Raw genomic sequence first — 20,127 nt, forward strand, 5'->3', positions numbered from 1 at the left:
CCGAAACCAACCCATATTATTTATTTGTGTCAAATATTTCAACCCTAACCCGCACACACATAAATTCGGGTCAATCTGAACACGACCCATTTAACATACATGTAGACAAGTTATAAGCGGGTTGTTGGGTTGTAAACGGGTTAGCGATAACATATTTAGTGGTGAGTATGAGTGTGACAAGTAAATAATATGGCGTGTTAAAACTAACATTATCATAACTAACCATGTAAATGGAAGACGGAAAAACCAAAAACAAAAATATAAAAGTTTTTTTTTCTAAATACTTAAACGGGTTAACGGGTCAACCTGAACTGTTTTTAATACGGGTCAACCCGAACCCAACCCGTTTTTAACCAGTCGTGTTAGTCGACTCAAACCTTTTTTTTTCGGGTCAGGTTTCGGGTCGTGATAATTTCCGCGACGGAAGCCCACAAGAAGATGAAGAAGAAGAAGATGAAGAATGATGAACTTCCACTCAGTTTAATAGAATCCAACATCCTACCAAGGCTTCCAGCAAAGTCGGTAGGTCGATGCATGTGCGTGTGCAAACAATGGAAATCGTTTCTATCAACGCCTATGTTTGCCAGGATGCACCTCCGCCACGTAACCATCAACGACTATAATGATGTTGTCGGTTTCTATACTGACTCTTCCAATGATTACAAACTTCTATATTTGATCAATGGGGCTCGCAATGGGGCTTATATATATTCCAACAGATTGGATTCGTGGAGAAAGATTGATTTTTCTGTTGGCACCGCCTGCAGTGAAAGGCCTCAGTCTACTTTGTGCGGCAAGTTCGTTTATTTTAAAGCGAGTCATAGATGGATTATATGTTTTGATGTGAAGACGGAAAAATTTAGGAAAATACAATGTCCACCGGTTCCAGGTGGTGCAAAAAGTTATCGTAGAAGTTTAGTCGTTCTCCATGGATGCATTCACTTGTGTGTATCCTATAAAATAATAATAAATGACATATAGTCGATGCATGGCGATATATGGAGGATGGATGGTGATGATGGGTGGGGGAAGGTGGCTGCTTTCAGTGACCCGCAACCGCTTCATAAGAAGTTTACATGGCCGCATATATACACAGCGAGTATTGGCAATTGGCTTGCGGTTTTGGATAAGGATAACATATCGCTTGATAAAATGAAGTCGGAGGACTTCAAAAGACACTATCCGTGTTTCTCTACTCCGAGTTGGGAGTATCGATTTAGTCGAATGATATATGTTGAGACACTTGTGTCACCTTTGAATCCGTAACTGGTTGTTTAATTTCTCTAGTAAGTATGTTTCCGTTTATTGTCGTCACAGGACTCAAACTACTGATCATATTTTCTTTATCAGCACTCTTCACATTCAATTAATAATATCATAATTAATTGAGATATGATCATCAATGGAAATGGAAATGCCAATCATATGCAGCATTTACCTATTTAAAAACGGGTGCGTTTTGATTCTGGTTTATCTTTAGCGGGTCAAATAGGTTAGGTTAAAGAACTTAACTATTATCGGGCTAAACACAACTCCCAAGTCATTAAAACAACTCAAAAACTTGTAAAGTGTGGCGATACTTTAGGTGTAAAAATTGTTTAAAAAAGATTAAAATAAATAGGAAAAGCAAAAGTGAGCTTTTTATGAGGTCAAGGGTTTGGTCGGCATATCCAACTTTGAGAACGCCTTGTAAAAACGTTTTAGGGAGGAGGGGGTGTGTTCGGGTAAGGCATTTCATGTAGGCTACCCGATTCGGTAACACCCCGTCACCTATGCAAGTACCGAAATTGGGTAGTGCTAGCGGGTATATGTCACCGAATGTTGGAGATGACATAATAGATTAAGAATGGTAGGGTCCATAGTTTTGGGTAGTTGAGAGGATTGCCCTCTCCTGCCTTAGCCTTGGTTTTTTTTTTTTGAAAACAACAAAGCATGTTATTAAATAAAGAAAAAAGCCCGCTAGCAAGACAATAGTGGCTAAACTTAAAAGAGAGAAAAAAAGCCCACTAGCAACTACAAGCACAAAAAAATCAATAGTCAAACTATTTTTTTTTTTTTTTTGGTTTTGTTTCTGTCGTCATTATTTTAACTGGAAATTGAAATTATAAAAATTAAAAGTCAAACTTTATTGTAGATAAAAGTTAATAGAATTAAATTTTGGGAACTAAAAGTTATATTCAAATCGGAATCATAAAAAAAAAGTTTGAATTATTCATCAAATCTACTAAAATTATAAAATTTGGATTTCTAAAAAATATGATGTTATATCATTAATCAAAATATATCTTAATCAAATTCATGGGATGTGGTCATATAAATAAGAAGATATTTTTCTAGTTTTATTATATTTGAAAACAGAAATTATAGCATAATTAAACCTCCTTAATTATCTCTTGATTCCAAAATTAACCGTTCTATTAGTTAGCATAATCTCCAGTTCAAATCAATAAAATCCCTTCCACACATCTATATATATAATATATGAATAAAGTGTGGGACACGTGTCCCTCTATTATGCAACCATTTTAGGTTTTTGGCGGGAAAATGTGGGATACCTATTATTCACGCACGGGATCCGAATTAAATGCTCCGTTTTGTGTTTTTCGACCCGGGTATATAATACACCTAAATTACATAAATCATTCATTCTCCAAAATAAAAACCCTAAATCGTTTCATCTTCTTCCCATCCCTGCTCTTGTCAATTGAAGATTAATGTTCGGATTTAGCATCGGAAGTTAAAGGAAATTTTAAGAAGTTACAGATACGCAATTTTCATTTATTTATTATCAATCTTTTTTGAGATTTATAGTTACTATGTTGTTTGCTTGGTTTTATCAATGAAAACTGTGATAAGTTTTTGCTTAGTTACTATGTTGTTTGCATAATATTATGTTTTGTTGTTTCATCTCTGTTATTGTTTCGAAAAATCCTAAATCCTAAATCAATGATTCGTCTGTTATTGTTTCACACTTTATTCATATATTATATATATAGATTGTTCATGTTTGCACGAACAATCCTAAATCAATGATTCGTCTGTTTTTACTTATATTACTAACATTGTATGTCTTTACATTTCTTCCTCAGATTTTACTTCATCCTTATCTGGTTTTAGCTCAAATGGTCAAATGTCAAAGTGTACAGGTTACGGTATTCCAACTCTCTCTTGATAGAATTCTGTTTTAACTGTGGTATGAGCAATTATACAATTAAAATTTCTTTATTTGCAACGTCCTAAAAAAAAGGATACATTGTTTATAAAAAATCATTATTTAGGTAACTGTAAATATGTTTATTGTTTTTTTTTTTTTAAATTTTTAGTCTTGATAGCAAACAAATAGTAACAGATTAGGTAATTAAAACCGTTACCCAAATTACTTTGTCTCCCGAATTATTTTATTTTTGTAAATGATTTATAACTTCCATAAATATATTCCGTTTATGCCATAATTTACTCAACTTTTATTGTATAAATAAGACCAGAAGTTAAAGACTCTGACTCGACATTCGAATTGTCTTTCTTTCTTGTGCTGTGGTTTTCGAAATCTGAGGTTAAACCATTTTCCCTATTTTTAATTGTTTTATTCATTTTTATATATATATTAGAATTAGTATCAGTTACTAATATTGTGAATCTTTACCAGTGAAAATGGAGAACAATCATATTACTATGTTCAGGTCACTTAATGCTCATTCCACCAATTATACCATCAAAGCTAAGATCATATCTATGTGGGATAAAAAAATGAATGGTTATGATAACCAGATCTATCGTGTTGACATGTTGTTAATGGATGAAGAGGTAAGATATTTAAAGTTTTTATATAATTATTAATATGCTTTTTTCAATAAATATACGTGTTCATTCTGTATGATTCGTTATAACAATTTTTTAAATTTCAGGGTGCCTTCATTCAATGTAGCTGTTTACATAAGCTTTTCAAACGTTTCCTTAAGTTTTTGGTAGTTGATGACTGTTTATTGATTCATAAACCATCCCTAGCCAAAGATACAACCAAAATTAAGGTTACCGGAAAAGATCAGAAACTATCTTTTTATGCTTTCACATCTGTTCTGAAAACTGATAACTGGTCTGGTCCTCGGTACTTATTTAAATTCACTGATTTTAAATCTGTGTTGAGTAAAAAGATTGAAGTGAATACACCAATAGGTAAATACTATATACTTTTTATTTTTTTAAATGTTTTAATTATGATTAGTTGTTTGTAATTTTTCCTTATATTTTAATATACAGATTTCATCGGTTATTTGGTTGTCTCATATCCTATTGAAGATGCAAATAGGAAGGATGGATCTAAAACAAAACGAATGACCATTACCTTGAAGGATCTCGAGTAATAATGTTATAACAAAAACTTAATATATATGTTTTTAAGTCACTATCAATTTTGATATATTATTATGCTATAAAATGATTATGTGACTTTTAATATTTACAGAGATCAGAAGATTAGTGTAACGTTGTGGGAAAATTATGCAATCACTTTGTCAAACTACATGAATGACAAAAATCGACCTGCTCACGTGGTTATACTTGTCCATTTTGGAACAGTTAACATATATCAAGGTATTAACCCACTTTTTTTCCCATATGGTAATCTAAAAATGTATTTTAATTATACATATTAGTCTTTACAATGAACAATCTGTTATTTAATACCTGTCATTGCAATTAAATGTCTGTTACAATCAGGTAAAGTTGGACTGACTAACATGTTTGAAGCAAGTCGTGTCTTCATAAATTCTGATATTCATGAGATCAAAGAATTCAAAGACAGGTATATCATTAATAGCTTAATATTCGTTTTAAAAAAATGATTAAACTTTTTATTAATATATTATACTTTAATAGATATCTTGAAAAAGAGTTTTCTAAATCATCTTCAAGTAAACAATCATGCTCCCAAGTGATATCGAATGCAGAAGATGAGTTTCTAAATGCTGAAGATTTTGTTATGAACGGTTTTATTGCTTCTATTGACGTGGTATGTATATCAAACATATATATGCTTCACGTATCTTATATGTCATTTCTATATACTTATCTGTAACTACAATCTTTATATACTTGATAGGAGAAAAAGGTTATCATTGTTGGTACTGTTATAGCTATTTCAATTGATAAGCCGTGGTATTATTTATCATGCAATGTTTGTAAGAAGCAAATTGAAGAGAAAACTGAGTTGGTTGAAAGAGATGATGGCAGTTTTGACGTGTTGGATGACAAGTCGTTTGAGTGTATAAACCCAGATTGTGATGCTGTTGACATTGTTCCTGTTCATCGGTATCTATACATTTTTACAATTAATTTCAAAACTAATTTTATGCAATTGTTAACATTTAGTCGTATAATAGATACAAGATACCTCTAAGGGTTCAGGATTCAACTGGAACCATTTCCTGTACTTTGTTTGATTATGAAGCTATTAAGCTTTTGAAAAAAACCTCGAAAGAACTGCTAGATATCTACTCGAAGGTACAAATATTTATCATCTGATAAAGGTTTGGCATGATTTATTAAACAATTTATACATATGTTATATATATCTTTATCATTAAACAGGTTGACACTTCCACCGAAGGATCGTTTCAATCACTTCCATCTGAGTTTGATGTGTTGTTGAACAAGAAGTTTGCATTCCAAATAAAAATTTCCAGTTTTAACATTACCAACCAGGTTGAAAACTATGGGATTTCAATGTTATCTTCTGATGAGGATCTACTATCTGCTTTGGAGAAAAAATGGAAAGTTAATGAGGTTACGCTTTTCTTCCAAGCATAATAATATTTCGGTTATTGATAACTATATGTCTTTATTCATAAATTGAAACAGTTCTAAATTTTTGTAGTCTGACTTTTCTGAGTCAAATGTTCAAAGTTTGTCCGATTCAGTTGGTAATGTCAAAGGTTTAGGGAAGGTATTATACTTGTGTTGTTCTACACTTTTTTTTTCCTTTATATAGATTACATTTTTATGAAACCAATGGATGTTTTTATATATGACGTAGTTTCAGGAATCTCAATCTGTGATGGGTGACAGCGTTACGCCAGATCCTATAGATGGTAGTGATCAAGAAGCGACGAAGTTCGAGAACATTAAACGTAACCTGGAAGATGTTTATGATGTTGATGCAGTTGATAGCTCTTCTACTAAACGTCGTAACAGTCCTGGGAAAGTTGAAATCAACGATGCTGTCGGCTTGGATCTCCTGACGCCAAAAATTGAGAAATAAGGACTTTTGAAGTATGGTCAAAAGTGGTGTTGCATCATTGAACGTTTTTAATATTTTAATAATTATGCTTTTTGTGAAGACAATTTTATTACTTTGACGGTTATTATTGCTTCATATTTTATAGTTTTCATTTTGACGTGAGTGTTTATTACATTTTCATATCGTTTGGTAAAGTTTGAAATTATTTTAATGAGGTTAAAATATCTTTGATATAAGTTTCTAACATGGTGCAAAATGTCAATTTACGTATAGTAGAAGATATATACCATGTTATGAACAATATATCATACAAAAGTTGAAAAAATTTATTGTGTATTTCACGGATATATAGCATTTATTATTCAAAATAAATGTTTCTTTTGGTTAGGTTATAATATTTAAATATATAATAATGATAAGATTTTGTTGGCTATTTATTTTATTCATCCAAGTCCTAATATCTAAACCCAAGATTCTTATTGTTAATTTCGTAGATTTGTAAATGATTTATAACTTATAAGAATATGTATCATTTACGTATCGAAAATTTCCCATTGAAATTTAGAACAATATGAATATGAAATTTCCCATGAAAATAACAATATATGATTCTATATTAAAACAAGATGTGATCAATTCCATAATTGATATTTAGAAGGTTGCTTAAGTATGGAAATTTCCCATTTTGACATTATCAATTCCTATTTTAAAATTCTTTACTCATATATAAACTCAATGAAATCACTGTTTTTGTAATTGGTTTTAGAAACACAATGGTTGAGCTTCCTTTTCATTTGATACTTTTCCAGATATTAATAAGGATCGATACGAAATCAATACATCGATTCAAATTGGTCTCTAAACAATGGCTTGATGGTTTATCATCACGTGAATTTGCTTTTAAACGTGGTTGCTATGTTGAAGATTATCTTGTAATGGTTATTGAGTTTTAGTTTTTAAAACTCTAATTATGGCTTATTTTTCCAATGTTCATTATTCAATAAACTCACATGTTTGAATTCTTTTTTTTTTAGGAAATGCTCCAAGAACAAGGTTTGTTCATTTCTTCGTCTATTTTGATGGAGTTGTGGCCGCGTGAACTCATTGAACTCTATGGACTTCATGATCAACATGCAATTGAAGAGAACGTAAACGTTACAGAGGAGATGGTGATTATTGAAAATGGTGAACGTACTATATATCAAGTATATCAAAATGAGGAATTAAGAATTTTACATTGTTAAAATAATATGTTTATGGTTTAATGGAAAACCTTATTATGGTTCTTACTATTATATATTTCGGGTTTAATTGAGGTTTTTTCATTTCTTAAAATATTTTAACAAATATAATGTTTTATTATATAATTATAAGATGTGAATAATTTTTGGGATCACAAATAACTATCATTACAAACTTACGCAATCAGAATTAGTATCAACTAATTATTTGCTTATATTTTGTGCTACAATTTAGCAACAATTTGCCTAATTTATCTATCGACTTTCTATAAATGAAGGAAGTAGTGTGTATAACTTTTTGTCATCACACATTTTCTTTATTCAATGTTTTAGTTGCATTTTCCAGTTCAATTTTAGATCTGTGTTTTTTGCTTGTCATTCTTTCCAACAAGTAAGTTTGCATCCGTTTACCGTTTCATTGTCTGGAATAATTTACTTTGAAACTAACCAACAGCTTATTATTATACGTCAGGTATGTTTACCACTCTTATTATCTTATTTCAGAAACGAATATACAATGGTTTATTACATGTTGTTCATAAATCAACGTTTTTGTTAGTTTGATGCAACACGTCAACAAGATGATTAACATTCATTTATATACTTATATATATTATAGCTAACCGATAATAGTTTCAATTTACATCTACATGTTACATAATCATGTAGCCAAAAAACTAAAACCATTGTCTTCATAACCAATTATATGGTTACCCCCCAAAACCCTTATCATTCACAATCCACAAGCCAACAAAATATAACACTACTACCATCCTTTCACATATTGTTCTATTTTCGATCCACACTTTTTAACTGGAGCACCTGTGTAGACGTAACAAAGTTGAAGTGTAACATGTCACCATTCTTCAAACTGTTTGTACACATAAATTTATCCCACTTCACCATTTTGTAACGCGGTTTGCCACCATTTTGTTCTGTTTCCACTTCATTACACATGATTTTTCCATCCAAAGTCTGAATCTTTAATGCATGAAGTTCTTCTGTAAGACCAGATCTCCTTGCAACCTCAACAGGAAGGCGCTACCAAAAAAATGTTACATGTTATTATTATAAAATACCTTATTAACTACTTACATTATCTTAATCATTATATTTCAAATTTCCATACCAATCTGTTTTCTCCTTTTCGAGTAAACTCATAATTTTCAGTATCAACTTCAGCCTTTGATTGAATTCCACTACCAAGCTTCCTTTTCTTTTCTTTTCCACTTTTTGATACCTTCTCATTGTAGTTTATACTCTGTGAATATAATTATATTTATGAATGATATGCATTTTATAATTGTGAAAGATGTTATTCAACAATAAATGAAAAGTGTTATAATACATGTGATTAAAATAATGTTTACCTCTCTTTTGTGAGATGATCGGCGATAGTTTCCTACTTTTGGTGTCACCACTTCCGGAGTCTTGTCAACCTCCTTTCCTTTTTTTGATGTTGATTCAATCACCTTCACAAAACAATAGTATTTTTTCGTAAATCTATTAAATATACAATGGTAGGGATCAAAATTATAAATAATTTACGTTTTTAACCATTTGTAAAAGCTGTGATTATGTATACCAAATCTTTATTACCTCATCTTTGACGTTAACCTCAAAGCTAGAATCATTAATTTTAGGTGATGTAACTTGCTCACAATCTAGAATTCCTTGTCTCCTTCTCAAAATCTGTTAATTTTCATTTCCAAAGATGTCATCTTCATAATTAATGAATGTTCAATTTCATTTTTATTCGAAACTAATGCAACAGTAGTATATTATTTCATTAATCAACATTTTATTATATACTTTCAGTAAATTATAATCCAGTACCTCATTCATCACTAAATCTCCACTTGTCTCCCGTTCACTTTCAGATTCACCAAACTTCTGCTGGAAAAAAATAAGCATAAATATAACCAACCTGAATTATGTGATATATGTTCTTTGTAAGAAAAAAATACTTACATAGCAAACACTTTCTTGGAATGTTCTTTTAGATATGATTTCACAAAAATCAGTATCTTCGGACTTTTCGTCAAACCCCAATTCAACTTCAATTCCTTTCCTGAATACCCTCAATTGAAACACAACATTATCAATCTTTTCAAAGATCATTGTGTCACCCTCCATAATTTCCAACCTCTCACACAGTTTCGGCCATCCGTCCGTAAAAGCATATGTAACATGAATCTTGGATGCCATCACATCCCAGTACTTACCAGCTGCATATACTTGGTAAATGCCGTTTACCTCATGATTTTTGAAAAACATGGTAACATACTCACTTGGAATTACCTGCAAGTTATTAATGTTAGTATATAAGTATTACTATTAACAATACAATGACAATTCTATTATCTTATAAAGTTTGAATATATATTAATTATGAAATAGTATGCTTACCGTAAGACCCAACTTTGCTAAGTTGTTCATTCTTATGAATGATTCATTACACACATTCTTTACGAAAGGATAAACCTCCAACTCTTTATCCCCCAAGCTTCTAAACAGCAGCCAAGTGTTTTTTAACAAATTAAGACTGTTAACAACAGCCCTCCAACCATCTGTTAACACTGGTAGATTATTCATGTGTCTAAGTCTTACAGTCCAATGTCTACCGTCTTGATGATGAACCTCTATGTTCATGTGTTGCCAATGTTTTCCCCATTTTTTTATCACAAATTGAACAGGTACCAGCTGGGTTAACAGTTACATGAAACAATAAAAAATAGGCTTATGTCAATATTACATATTACATACTTTGTTTAGATCCATCAATTTAGAGATGAAAGTACACATACCAATGATAGATCTTTAGGTTCTTCCATCAGTTGAACAAATGATGATACCATCTTTTAAACTGCAATGTACTCATATATTTTAATTTTTTCTTAATTTTGCAAATTGTTTGATTTTCAATTATAAATATATATTAAAACAGGTATAACATATAAAAGACAAATATTCCAAAACAAGTATCATTTTCTGTCTAAAAATCATTCTTGATAATATTATCAACATTTAATAATTAACCAGTACTGACATATAAAGCTAATTAGTTTCCTATTAAGTTATCCGACCCGTAATTGTATTTTTTGTGTTAATCTCATATGGGATTATCTAATTTTTTTCAAAATTAATAACTTATTACAGAGTCAATGTTATTTAAACATGTAAAAAATCCTATTCTTAGTCAGATAACTTAAAATTTCTACCAACCCACTAAATCAATGATATTCAAAACATGCAATCTATAAATACTACTGATATATGCTTTCATAATGTAACTCTGTTCTAACTTCATTCGAATTAAAGTTACTCATACATTTCACACATTATTATTCCTCAAATAGTAGTGAATGAGTAATATATCGATGATAAGGATCATACCTTTTTGTTTAAAATCGTCCGAGAAGGTATAAGTAACTTTCCCTTTGATTATCTTCCAATATAGAAATTCTGATTTTTGTAAGCCCTAGATGATGAAGAAGACGGTTTTTTGTGTTTTAGTTTTGTAAGAGAAATGATGTTTATAGTGTAATGATGAATTTTTTTATGGGGAGTAGATATTGATTGATGGGTTAGATAATAAACGGCTATTTTATGATTACTTTTTTTTTATTATTTCTTATGTATGTTTTTCAATTATATAAATTGTATGTTTTTCATTTATATAATTTGTATGTTTTTCAATTATATAATTTAGGAGATGTTAAATAAGAGAAGATTTGAAAATACCCCTTTGAGTGATATCACATTAGTTCCGCAATCAATTAATAGTAAGTTTTGTTCTTACAATTATTTTTTACGTTAACGGTTAATTTAATTTGTTTCTTTTATTATATTTTTTTTATTCCCTTTTATTATTTTATAATTATTTAGGTACACTTGGAAGGACACCATTGTCGAACATTACTAATGGTAAAATTTTACAGTGTAGAATTCTTCAAATACCTTTTTTTCTTTAATAGTTTTTGTATTATACTGATAAATTCTTATTTTTTAATATATTTAGTTACAGATGATTCAGTCCCTTTATATTGTAATTCAAATGGTATGTCGTATTTTAATGTAACGATTTTTTATTGAAATTTGTTTATAATATAGATTTTTTTATTTTATATATAAACTGTTTGTTTCAACCTAAAAAATTAATAAAATGAACATTTCAGCATTACTTGCTGCTCATAGAAGAAAAATGCGGAAGACAATTCTTGATAATAGGCGAACAAAGTCAAATAAAAGAAGAAGTGCACCAAGTGGTAGAGGATCCTCTAAAATTGTTAACAAATCTCAGTTAACCGACGAAGAAAATTATAATCCTAATCTTCCTTCGTCATCTAATAGTTTTCAGACAGTGCGTAACTTTACATCTTTAACAACGTCAACACCCTTAAGTGGCATAACAACTGGTAAGTAATCTGATAATATTTTAAAAGAATATATCATCTCATTATTTATATATATATGTATGAAGTAGATTTGCATTACAATCAAAATTTTGTTTTACTAACATTTAATTATGACATTCACAGGTGCTATTACTTTTAATAACCAATCAACCCATACGCCTAGCAGTTCTCAGTTTTCTATTGTTTCAAACATTGTAACACAAAACAGTAACAACATTCTTCGATCTTCTTCTACGTTGACTAAGCTTAAATCTGGTAAACAAAAGGTTTTACCTAAGAAACGTATTATCGAACCTATTCCAATGGTAGATCTTACTTCTGATGACGACAATGAAAATTTACATTCCATTGAAGACCCTTATAAAGGTGTATCCACAGGTAATAACAATGTTACTTTGATTTAAGTTAAATAATATTTCTTTATTAATTTATGAAAATCATAATTGAAAATCAATGTTATGTTTACAGATTATTTGGATCACGGTAATCAAATCCTTAGATGCGAGATGTGTCATTCATTATTATGGTCTGACGAAGGTGGTAAAGGTCGAATTACATTGGGTAAGTTAACTTACAGTTTATGTTGTGGTTATGGCAAAGTGGAGCTTCCAGATTTGAAAGAACCTACTTCAGTATACAAGGATCTATTTGGAAATTCTAATGAAAAAAGTAAGTACTTTTTAAAGAATATCCGACGATACAATTCTATGTTCTCCTTTACATCAATGGGTGGAAAGGTAGATTCGAGTATCAACAGTGGTAAGGCACCATATGTATTTCGTATTAGTGGACAGAATTTCCACACATTAGGTGGTTTGGTACCTGCACCTGGTAAAGATCCAAAGTTCTCCCAGCTTTATATTTACGATACTGATAATGAAGTTTCAAATCGGAAAAGGTTGTTCAGGTAATATTACACCATAGTTTATAGTATTTTCAATGTACCAATATTTTGATGTTACATACCATCACATATTTACCTTATGCGTTTCTATTTTTTCAGTGAATCTACAAATAAGTCGGATTCTCATTTAAAGCAATTAGATATTCAGCTCATAAAGTTTTTAAAAGACTTCCTGGATCATAATAATGAGTTGGTTAAAAGTTATAGAATTGCAAGAAACCACTTCAATGAGAATCCTAATGAAAATTTCAAGCTTCGTCTCATTTACAAAAGAGATCTTGACGGTCGTACTTACAACTTGCCCTCAACTTCAGAAGTTGCTGCATTGATAGTTGGTGATCTACATAAAATAATTGATCATCGTGATATTGTTGTTGAGTCTCATACTGAAGGTCTTCAACGAATCAGTGAACTTCATCCATCATATCTAGCACTTCAGTATCCAATCCTTTTTCCTAATGGTGATGATGGATATAGAATAGACATTCCTCATAGGGATGGTATACGTACGTTAAAGAAAATTCGACCCAAGTGTACAATGAGAGAATTCTTTGCTTATAGAATTCAAGATCGATCATCTGCCTTTTCTATAATTTTAAAAGCTCGGAGATTGTTTCAACAATTTTTGGTAGATGCATATACCATGATTGAGAGTGAAAGGCTTAATTATATTCGTTTTCAACAGAAACATCTAAGGTCTGAAACATATTCAAATCTTCAAAACCTGAAAAACGAAGGAAAAGATGATCTATCAAATACTGGTATACGTGTTTTATTACCATCTTCTTTTACCGGCGGATCACGCTATATGCAACAAAACTATTTAGATGCTATGGCTATATGTAAATGGTTTGGATATCCCGATTTTTTTATTACCGTTACATGTAATCCGAAGTGGCCAGAGATTAAACGATACTTGAGAAATACTTCAATTAAGCCTGAAGACAGGCCAGACATTTTGTGTAGATTGTTTAAAATAAAGCTCGATTCACTTACAAAAGATCTAAAGGACAAAAAAGTATTTGGAGAATTAAGTGCAGGTATAATTATACTTTTTATATTTAGATAATACCATAAATATTTATAATTTATTTTTCACCATTTACTAAATATCATTTTTTAATGTAGCCGTTTATACTGTGGAGTTTCAAAAACGTGGATTGCCTCATGCTCACATTTGCATTTTTTTGAAACCGGAATCCAAAATTTTGTCCGTTGATCATCTTGACAAGTTCATTTCTGCTGAGATACCTGATAAGAGAGAAGATCCAAGCCTATATGCACTTGTGACTGATTTCATGATTCATGGTCCATGTGGAAATGCAAATCCGAGTTGTCCTTGTATGGTTGATAGTAGATGTTCAAAAAACTATCCCAAAAAATTCAACGCTGAGACCACCACTGATGCTGACGGTTTCCCTGTATATAGAAGAAGAGACAATGGAAACACTGTTACAAAGTCCAACGTTCAATTAGACAACAGAAGTGTTGTTCCTTATAGTCCGGTTCTTTTGAAAAGATACCAAGCTCACATTAATGTTGAATGGTGCAATCAAGCTGGTTCTATTAAATATTTGTTCAAGTACATTAATAAAGGCGCAGATAGAGCTTCCCTTGTAGTGTCAAACCGAGACGGTACAGAAAATGAACAAACAACAAAGGATGAGATCAAAGCGTATTATGATTGTAGGTACGTTTCGGCCTGTGAAGCTTCTTGGAGGATATTTGCAAATGAGGTTCACTTTAGGTTTCCTCCGGTCATGAGACTTCCTTTTCATCTTGAAGGTCAACAAAATGTTGTATTTGGTGCCGAGGACGATATACAAGAAGTTTTGGATAAGCCATCAGTTTCTTCTTCGATTTTTCTAAAGTGGTTTGAGATGAACAGAAACGATGAAAATGCACGGAAACTTACCTATGTTGAGTTTCCTACTAAATTCTGTTGGAAGTTAAGAGATAGAGTATGGAAACCACGTAAAAGAAAGCTGTTACAGATCGGACGGATTCATTCTGTTTCCCCTGCTGTGGGTGAACCGCATTTTCTTAGAATTCTCCTAAACAAAGTCAAAGGACCCAAGTCGTTTGAAGATATTAGAACTGTTGATGGTCAGTTGTTTCCAACTTTCAGGGACGCGTGTTATGCTATGGGTTTGTTAGATGATGACATGGAGTACATTGAAGCAATTAAGGAAGCAAATTTTGCGGGTGATGGTCGTTATACCCGTGCACTTTTTGTTACTTTGTTGTTGTCAAATACATTGTCAAGACCTGAATATGTATTTGAACAAACATGGAAATTATTGGGCGATGACATATTATACAATAGAAGAAGATCAACAAAAAACAAAGGTTTCTTTTCAATATATTACCCATAACATTATTCAGATACATTTTATTCACAATCTTAGTCCTTATTTTTTTTTTCTTTACAGAACTTGTAATGTCTGATGAGAGGTTGAAGAATCAGACATTGGTTGAAATTGAAAAGTACCTGATTCGAAATGGTTCCTCTTTGACACGATGGCCGACAATTCCTTATCCTGATTACGATTCCTTTGCTGCTGGAAACAATCGTTTGGTTGACGAAGAATTATCTTTTGATATTCCGCAGCTTCAGAGTGAGCTACATACTCTTATATCTTCATTGACTGACGAACAAATGTGCATTTATACTCAAATTATGAAAGCAGTTGAAGATGGAAAAGGAGGTGTATTTTTTGTATATGGATATGGTGGAACAGGTAAGACATTTCTCTGGAAAACTTTAGCTTTATCCGTTAGGTCTAGAGAACAGATCGTTCTAAATGTTGCTTCGAGTGGTATTGCTTCTTTGCTAATGTCAAGAGGTAGAACGGCACATTCTCGATTTCACATTCCCATAAATTTAGACGAGAGTTCGATGTGTCACATAAGGGCTGATGGTGATGTAGCCTACTTGCTTAAGCATACTAGGCTAATTATATGGGATGAAGCACCCATGGTACATAGGCATGCGTTCGAAGCTTTAGACCGAACCTTTAAAGATGTTTTGGTTGACAAAAGCAATTCTCAGTCGGATGTTTTATTTGGAGGTAAAGTAATTGTGTTTGGTGGTGATTTTAGGCAAATTCTTCCTGTTATTCCAAACGGAAGTAGGCAAGAAATTGTTAATGCTTCCTTGAGTTCATCTTACATATGGTCACATTGTAAATTACTCACCTTAACAAAAAACATGAGGTTGACTATCGGTGCTTCACAATCCACAATGGTGGAGACTGAGAATTTTGCCAAATGGCTTCTTGATATTGGGGAAGGTAAAGTTGGAGGTGACAACGATGGCGTTGCAATTGTAGAAATACCTTCTGAATTACTAATTACAGATTCTTCCGATCCCATTGAAAGTTTAATTCGATTTGTGTATCCGTCGGTTTTAGAAAGATATATGGATCTAGATTATTTTTCTGAAAGAGCCATTCTGACTCCGAAAAATGAGGTCGTTCATGAAATAAATGATCGATTGTTAGAGTTGTTTCCTGGTGAACCAGTAGAGTACCTAAGTTCTGATACTATATGTGAAACTGAAAAAGGTATTGATTCCTTCCAACAAGAGTTGTATTCACCTGATGTTTTGAATGGTTTAAAGATATCTGGTTTGCCAAATCATCGTCTGGTTCTAAAAGTTGGCGTTCCTATTATGCTTCTTAGGAACATTGACCAACAGAATGGATTATGTAATGGTACAAGGTTAAAAGTTACATATCTTGGAAAGAGGGTTATGGAAGGTGAAATTATATCAGGTGCTAATGTTGGAACTAGAACGTTCATTCCAAGAATTAGCATGATTCCATCCGACAAAAAAATACCTTTTGCTTTTCAAAGACGACAATTTCCTGTTGCTGTGTGTTTTGCGATGACAATCAACAAGAGTCAAGGCCAGTCTTTGTCTAAGGTTGGTCTTTATTTAAAAGAACCAGTTTTCACACATGGCCAGTTATATGTGGCATTATCTAGAGTTAAATCAAGACAAGGGGTGAAGATATTAATTCTAGATAAGGATGGGAAACCTACTAATACAACAACCAATGTTGTTTATAAAGAAGTGTTCACTCACCTTTGATATGTATTTCATGTAAATTTGTATTTTAATGACTGTAATAAAACTTTTTCTATTGTACGAGATTTTTATATATTAGTTGTAGTATTTTATAATTTTTAAATTTCTTTATTAATTTTCCATTTTTTAATTTACTCATAGTAATTATTAATCATATGTTTCTTATTTATATGTATATAATATCGTATAGATTTACTTATTTTTTAAATACTTCATTGAAACCCGAAATGTATAATCCTAGCCATCAATTTGTACTGTTTTTAAAGTATTTTCATTTTATGTTGGACAATCATACGTTTAATTTGTCTTTCATTGCAGAATATAAGATTATTGTTGTAACTCATGTGTAAATTGTTAGAAATATTTTAAGTTGTTAAATTAATGTGTTTGTTGATGTAACAATCTTAAAATTACACGTTTGTAAATATATTGTAAATCATATTTCCATTGGCAAGATATAAATATTATAAATTAAACATTAAATATATAACCCATTTTGATGTTAAAGTTACTTTGATCCCATTTAGAAGTATATAAAGGTCTACATCAAGATATGTTAATACATTCAAAACACCTTATAGGATGAAGATGCAAAATGAAATATAGAGACCAGCCAACCAACAAAATTGGAAGAGACCCAAATTTTAGTTATATTGTTTAAAAAGTTTGAAAGGAACTACTTGACAACCTTCTTCAGAATCAGTTTGTTTTCAACTGGGCAGTAAACAAACGTGCACTTAGCTGGAGGATTGATACCATTTGGTTTTGTAAATTTCCTACGCCATTCCAAAGCCTCATAGCGAAAACCACCACCGTGTTTATCAGCACGAACAGAAATTAACGTGTCCACTCCAGCCAAATTCTGGACGTACATCTCCATAGTCATATCAATTCTGGATGCTTCAGCAACATTTACATTAAGACGCTACAATAAATAATTATAACAAAATATTAGATTATGAGTGGTATAACACTGCAAAATTAAATACCAAAAATAATTTTTCTATTTTCTATTATGTCAATATATGTAAAATATGAATAACAACTGATCTTACAAAACGCCTGTCGTACTTCCATTCAAACTCAATAGGATTGTAGTCCGGATCACCCTTTTTATCTTCTTCAGAATCTGAAACTTCAACGTCTTCCTCATCATTCATTCCATCGATATCAGAGTTAGTTAAGATAGAAGAAACATCAACAGAATCATCATTCATTGATTCATTATAATCTGGATCAGATTCTTCCTCATCGTTTTCATGATCGGTTTCATCATCGGTGTCTTGTCTTTCAATATTTGAAGGACCTGGTTTAGGTATGTTTCCAGCAGCAAGCGTGTATAGACGCTTCGGCACAAGAATCTCACAACCGTTCAAGTCATAAACAATGAGCTGGAAATTTTGTTTAAAAATGTACCTCATCACAACGTAATAATCCGGGTATATAGGTACGTAATTCACAACATTGTCCCATGAATCGTACATCAGATACACCTTAAGATTACGGTCTTTCTGAATCATCACATCAAAACTGTCCCACAAATTAACATGGACCTTGAATGTTAACTTGCTAATAGATGGTAAACGTATTGTGTCTTCAACGAAATCAGCAGGAATTATCTGCGTATAATATTCATGCAGTTTAAATAACATAAATTTGTTAGTGAAAACCATATAAAAATATTGTTTGTATACTCACCAAATTATCATTCGACTCTTCTGTGAAGCGTTGACAGAAGTACTCAACATTGCTTATCGTTTTCTCGGTAGACATGGAGGTAAACAAAGGAACATTAGATCCGAAGATCGGATGGTCTTGCATATTCTTAAAAGGTGTTAACAAGTACGAATACAAGTCAATTTGCTTAAACATCAGAAAACAACCCTCCGTAAATGATAGTTTGGCTACAATCACTTCCCAACCATCCATGAACACAAACGCATCTTCCCGTTTAGTCAAAATTACTTCAAATTCCTTACCGTTCACACATTTTATAATGGCTTGATTGTTTGGTTCAGCATTCAATAGGAATCTGTTGCTATATTGATTTGGTATTTCCTTGAAAAACATAAGATGGATTAACATAAAAAAATGAGTAAAAAATGATTTACTTATAAGATTAATTATCTTACTAGATATTCTGAACAGTCGGAGGAAAATATTTTATAAAAAGACGTCATAGTTATCTGCGTTTGAACAAACATGAACTAATTAGATTAGGTATTCCTGTTGAATAAAAAACATAATCAATGTACTGCACATAATCTAAACAACATATTCACATAATAAAATGTTTTCCACAATTATCATAATGCAAAAAAGATGATGATACCTAATATAAACAATTTAACATATCTACAAAGTAAGACCTTATACCATAAACATTTAATATATAATAACGGTAATCTAACATATACTTACTAATATTACATCTTCTATTGTATAATACAAAATAAACATTCAAAATCAGAATGTTTTAAACTTAACTTAAACATGTCTTTTATCATATATCACATTCAATACATCAAAATAACACATATCGTTCAACTAATCTCATTAATAATCACCCGAATGTGCTAAATCTATATATAAACATGAATAGAAACTAAAATCCATAATCCAATATTAGACCTTCAAACTTAACAATGCTTTCAAAGACTTAACAAGAACAGTACAATGAAATTAAGAATTTTAGATATTGAAGCATACCTTTATGATCCGAATAAGTGAAGAAGATGAAGATGATGTAACCGATGAAAAAGATGGAGGTTATTGGGAAGTGGGAGGAAATCTTTGTATATGGAGAAGACATATGGGGAAAAAGATTTTGTACAAAGAAACCCAAATAATTACATTTTCTTAATTATTATAATTTATTAACTTTACGGAAAAAAATGTTTATTTACACTTTCAGACTTATTATGATTTTAATATAAGTTTTGAATTTGTTAAAAAGATACTAAAACATTATTAAAATAGTTTTAAACTTTCTAAGTTAAATGTATTAATTATAGAATCATCGATTAATTCCAAAAACATAATAGTCAATCTCTTTCTAAAAAAAAAATGGTAAATATAAAATTCATAAATCAAAAATAAATACAATCATCTTAGTATTTACTTTATATATTGATTTAGTTTAATTTAAATCGTAATATAACATATTAAATTAAACAACTTCCTAAATTAAAATGTCTTTATAAATACATGTTCAAAGTTGTTAGAAATTTATACAT

The 20,127-nt window shown here is 31.0% G+C and overlaps 1 protein-coding gene across 1 annotated transcript; it reads left to right on the forward strand.

Moving 5' to 3' along the window:
- Positions 1–11,641: 11,641 nt before the first annotated feature.
- Positions 11,642–16,894, forward strand: LOC110931804. Its single transcript, XM_035976171.1, has 6 exons — positions 11,642–11,894; positions 12,018–12,272; positions 12,363–12,801; positions 12,898–13,838; positions 13,927–15,147; positions 15,231–16,894. Exons 1-6 carry the CDS (start codon positions 11,642–11,644, stop codon positions 16,892–16,894), a joined length of 4,773 nt encoding a protein of 1,590 aa, XP_035832064.1.
- The last annotated feature ends 3,233 nt before the right edge of the window (positions 16,895–20,127 follow it).

Source organism: Helianthus annuus, chromosome 8 (assembly GCF_002127325.2).
Source record: "Helianthus annuus cultivar XRQ/B chromosome 8, HanXRQr2.0-SUNRISE, whole genome shotgun sequence".
Taxonomy (NCBI): Eukaryota; Viridiplantae; Streptophyta; class Magnoliopsida; order Asterales; family Asteraceae; genus Helianthus; species Helianthus annuus.

Coding starts and splice junctions, on each gene's coding strand:
- LOC110931804 (XM_035976171.1), top strand. CDS start 11,642: ATGAACATTTCAGCATTACTTGCTGCTCATAGAAGAAAAATGCGGAAG. Junction 12,802..12,897: donor AATCGGAAAAGGTTGTTCAG/GTAATATTACAC, acceptor CTATTTTTTCAG/TGAATCTACAAATAAGTCGG. Junction 15,148..15,230: donor AAGATCAACAAAAAACAAAG/GTTTCTTTTCAA, acceptor TTTTCTTTACAG/AACTTGTAATGTCTGATGAG.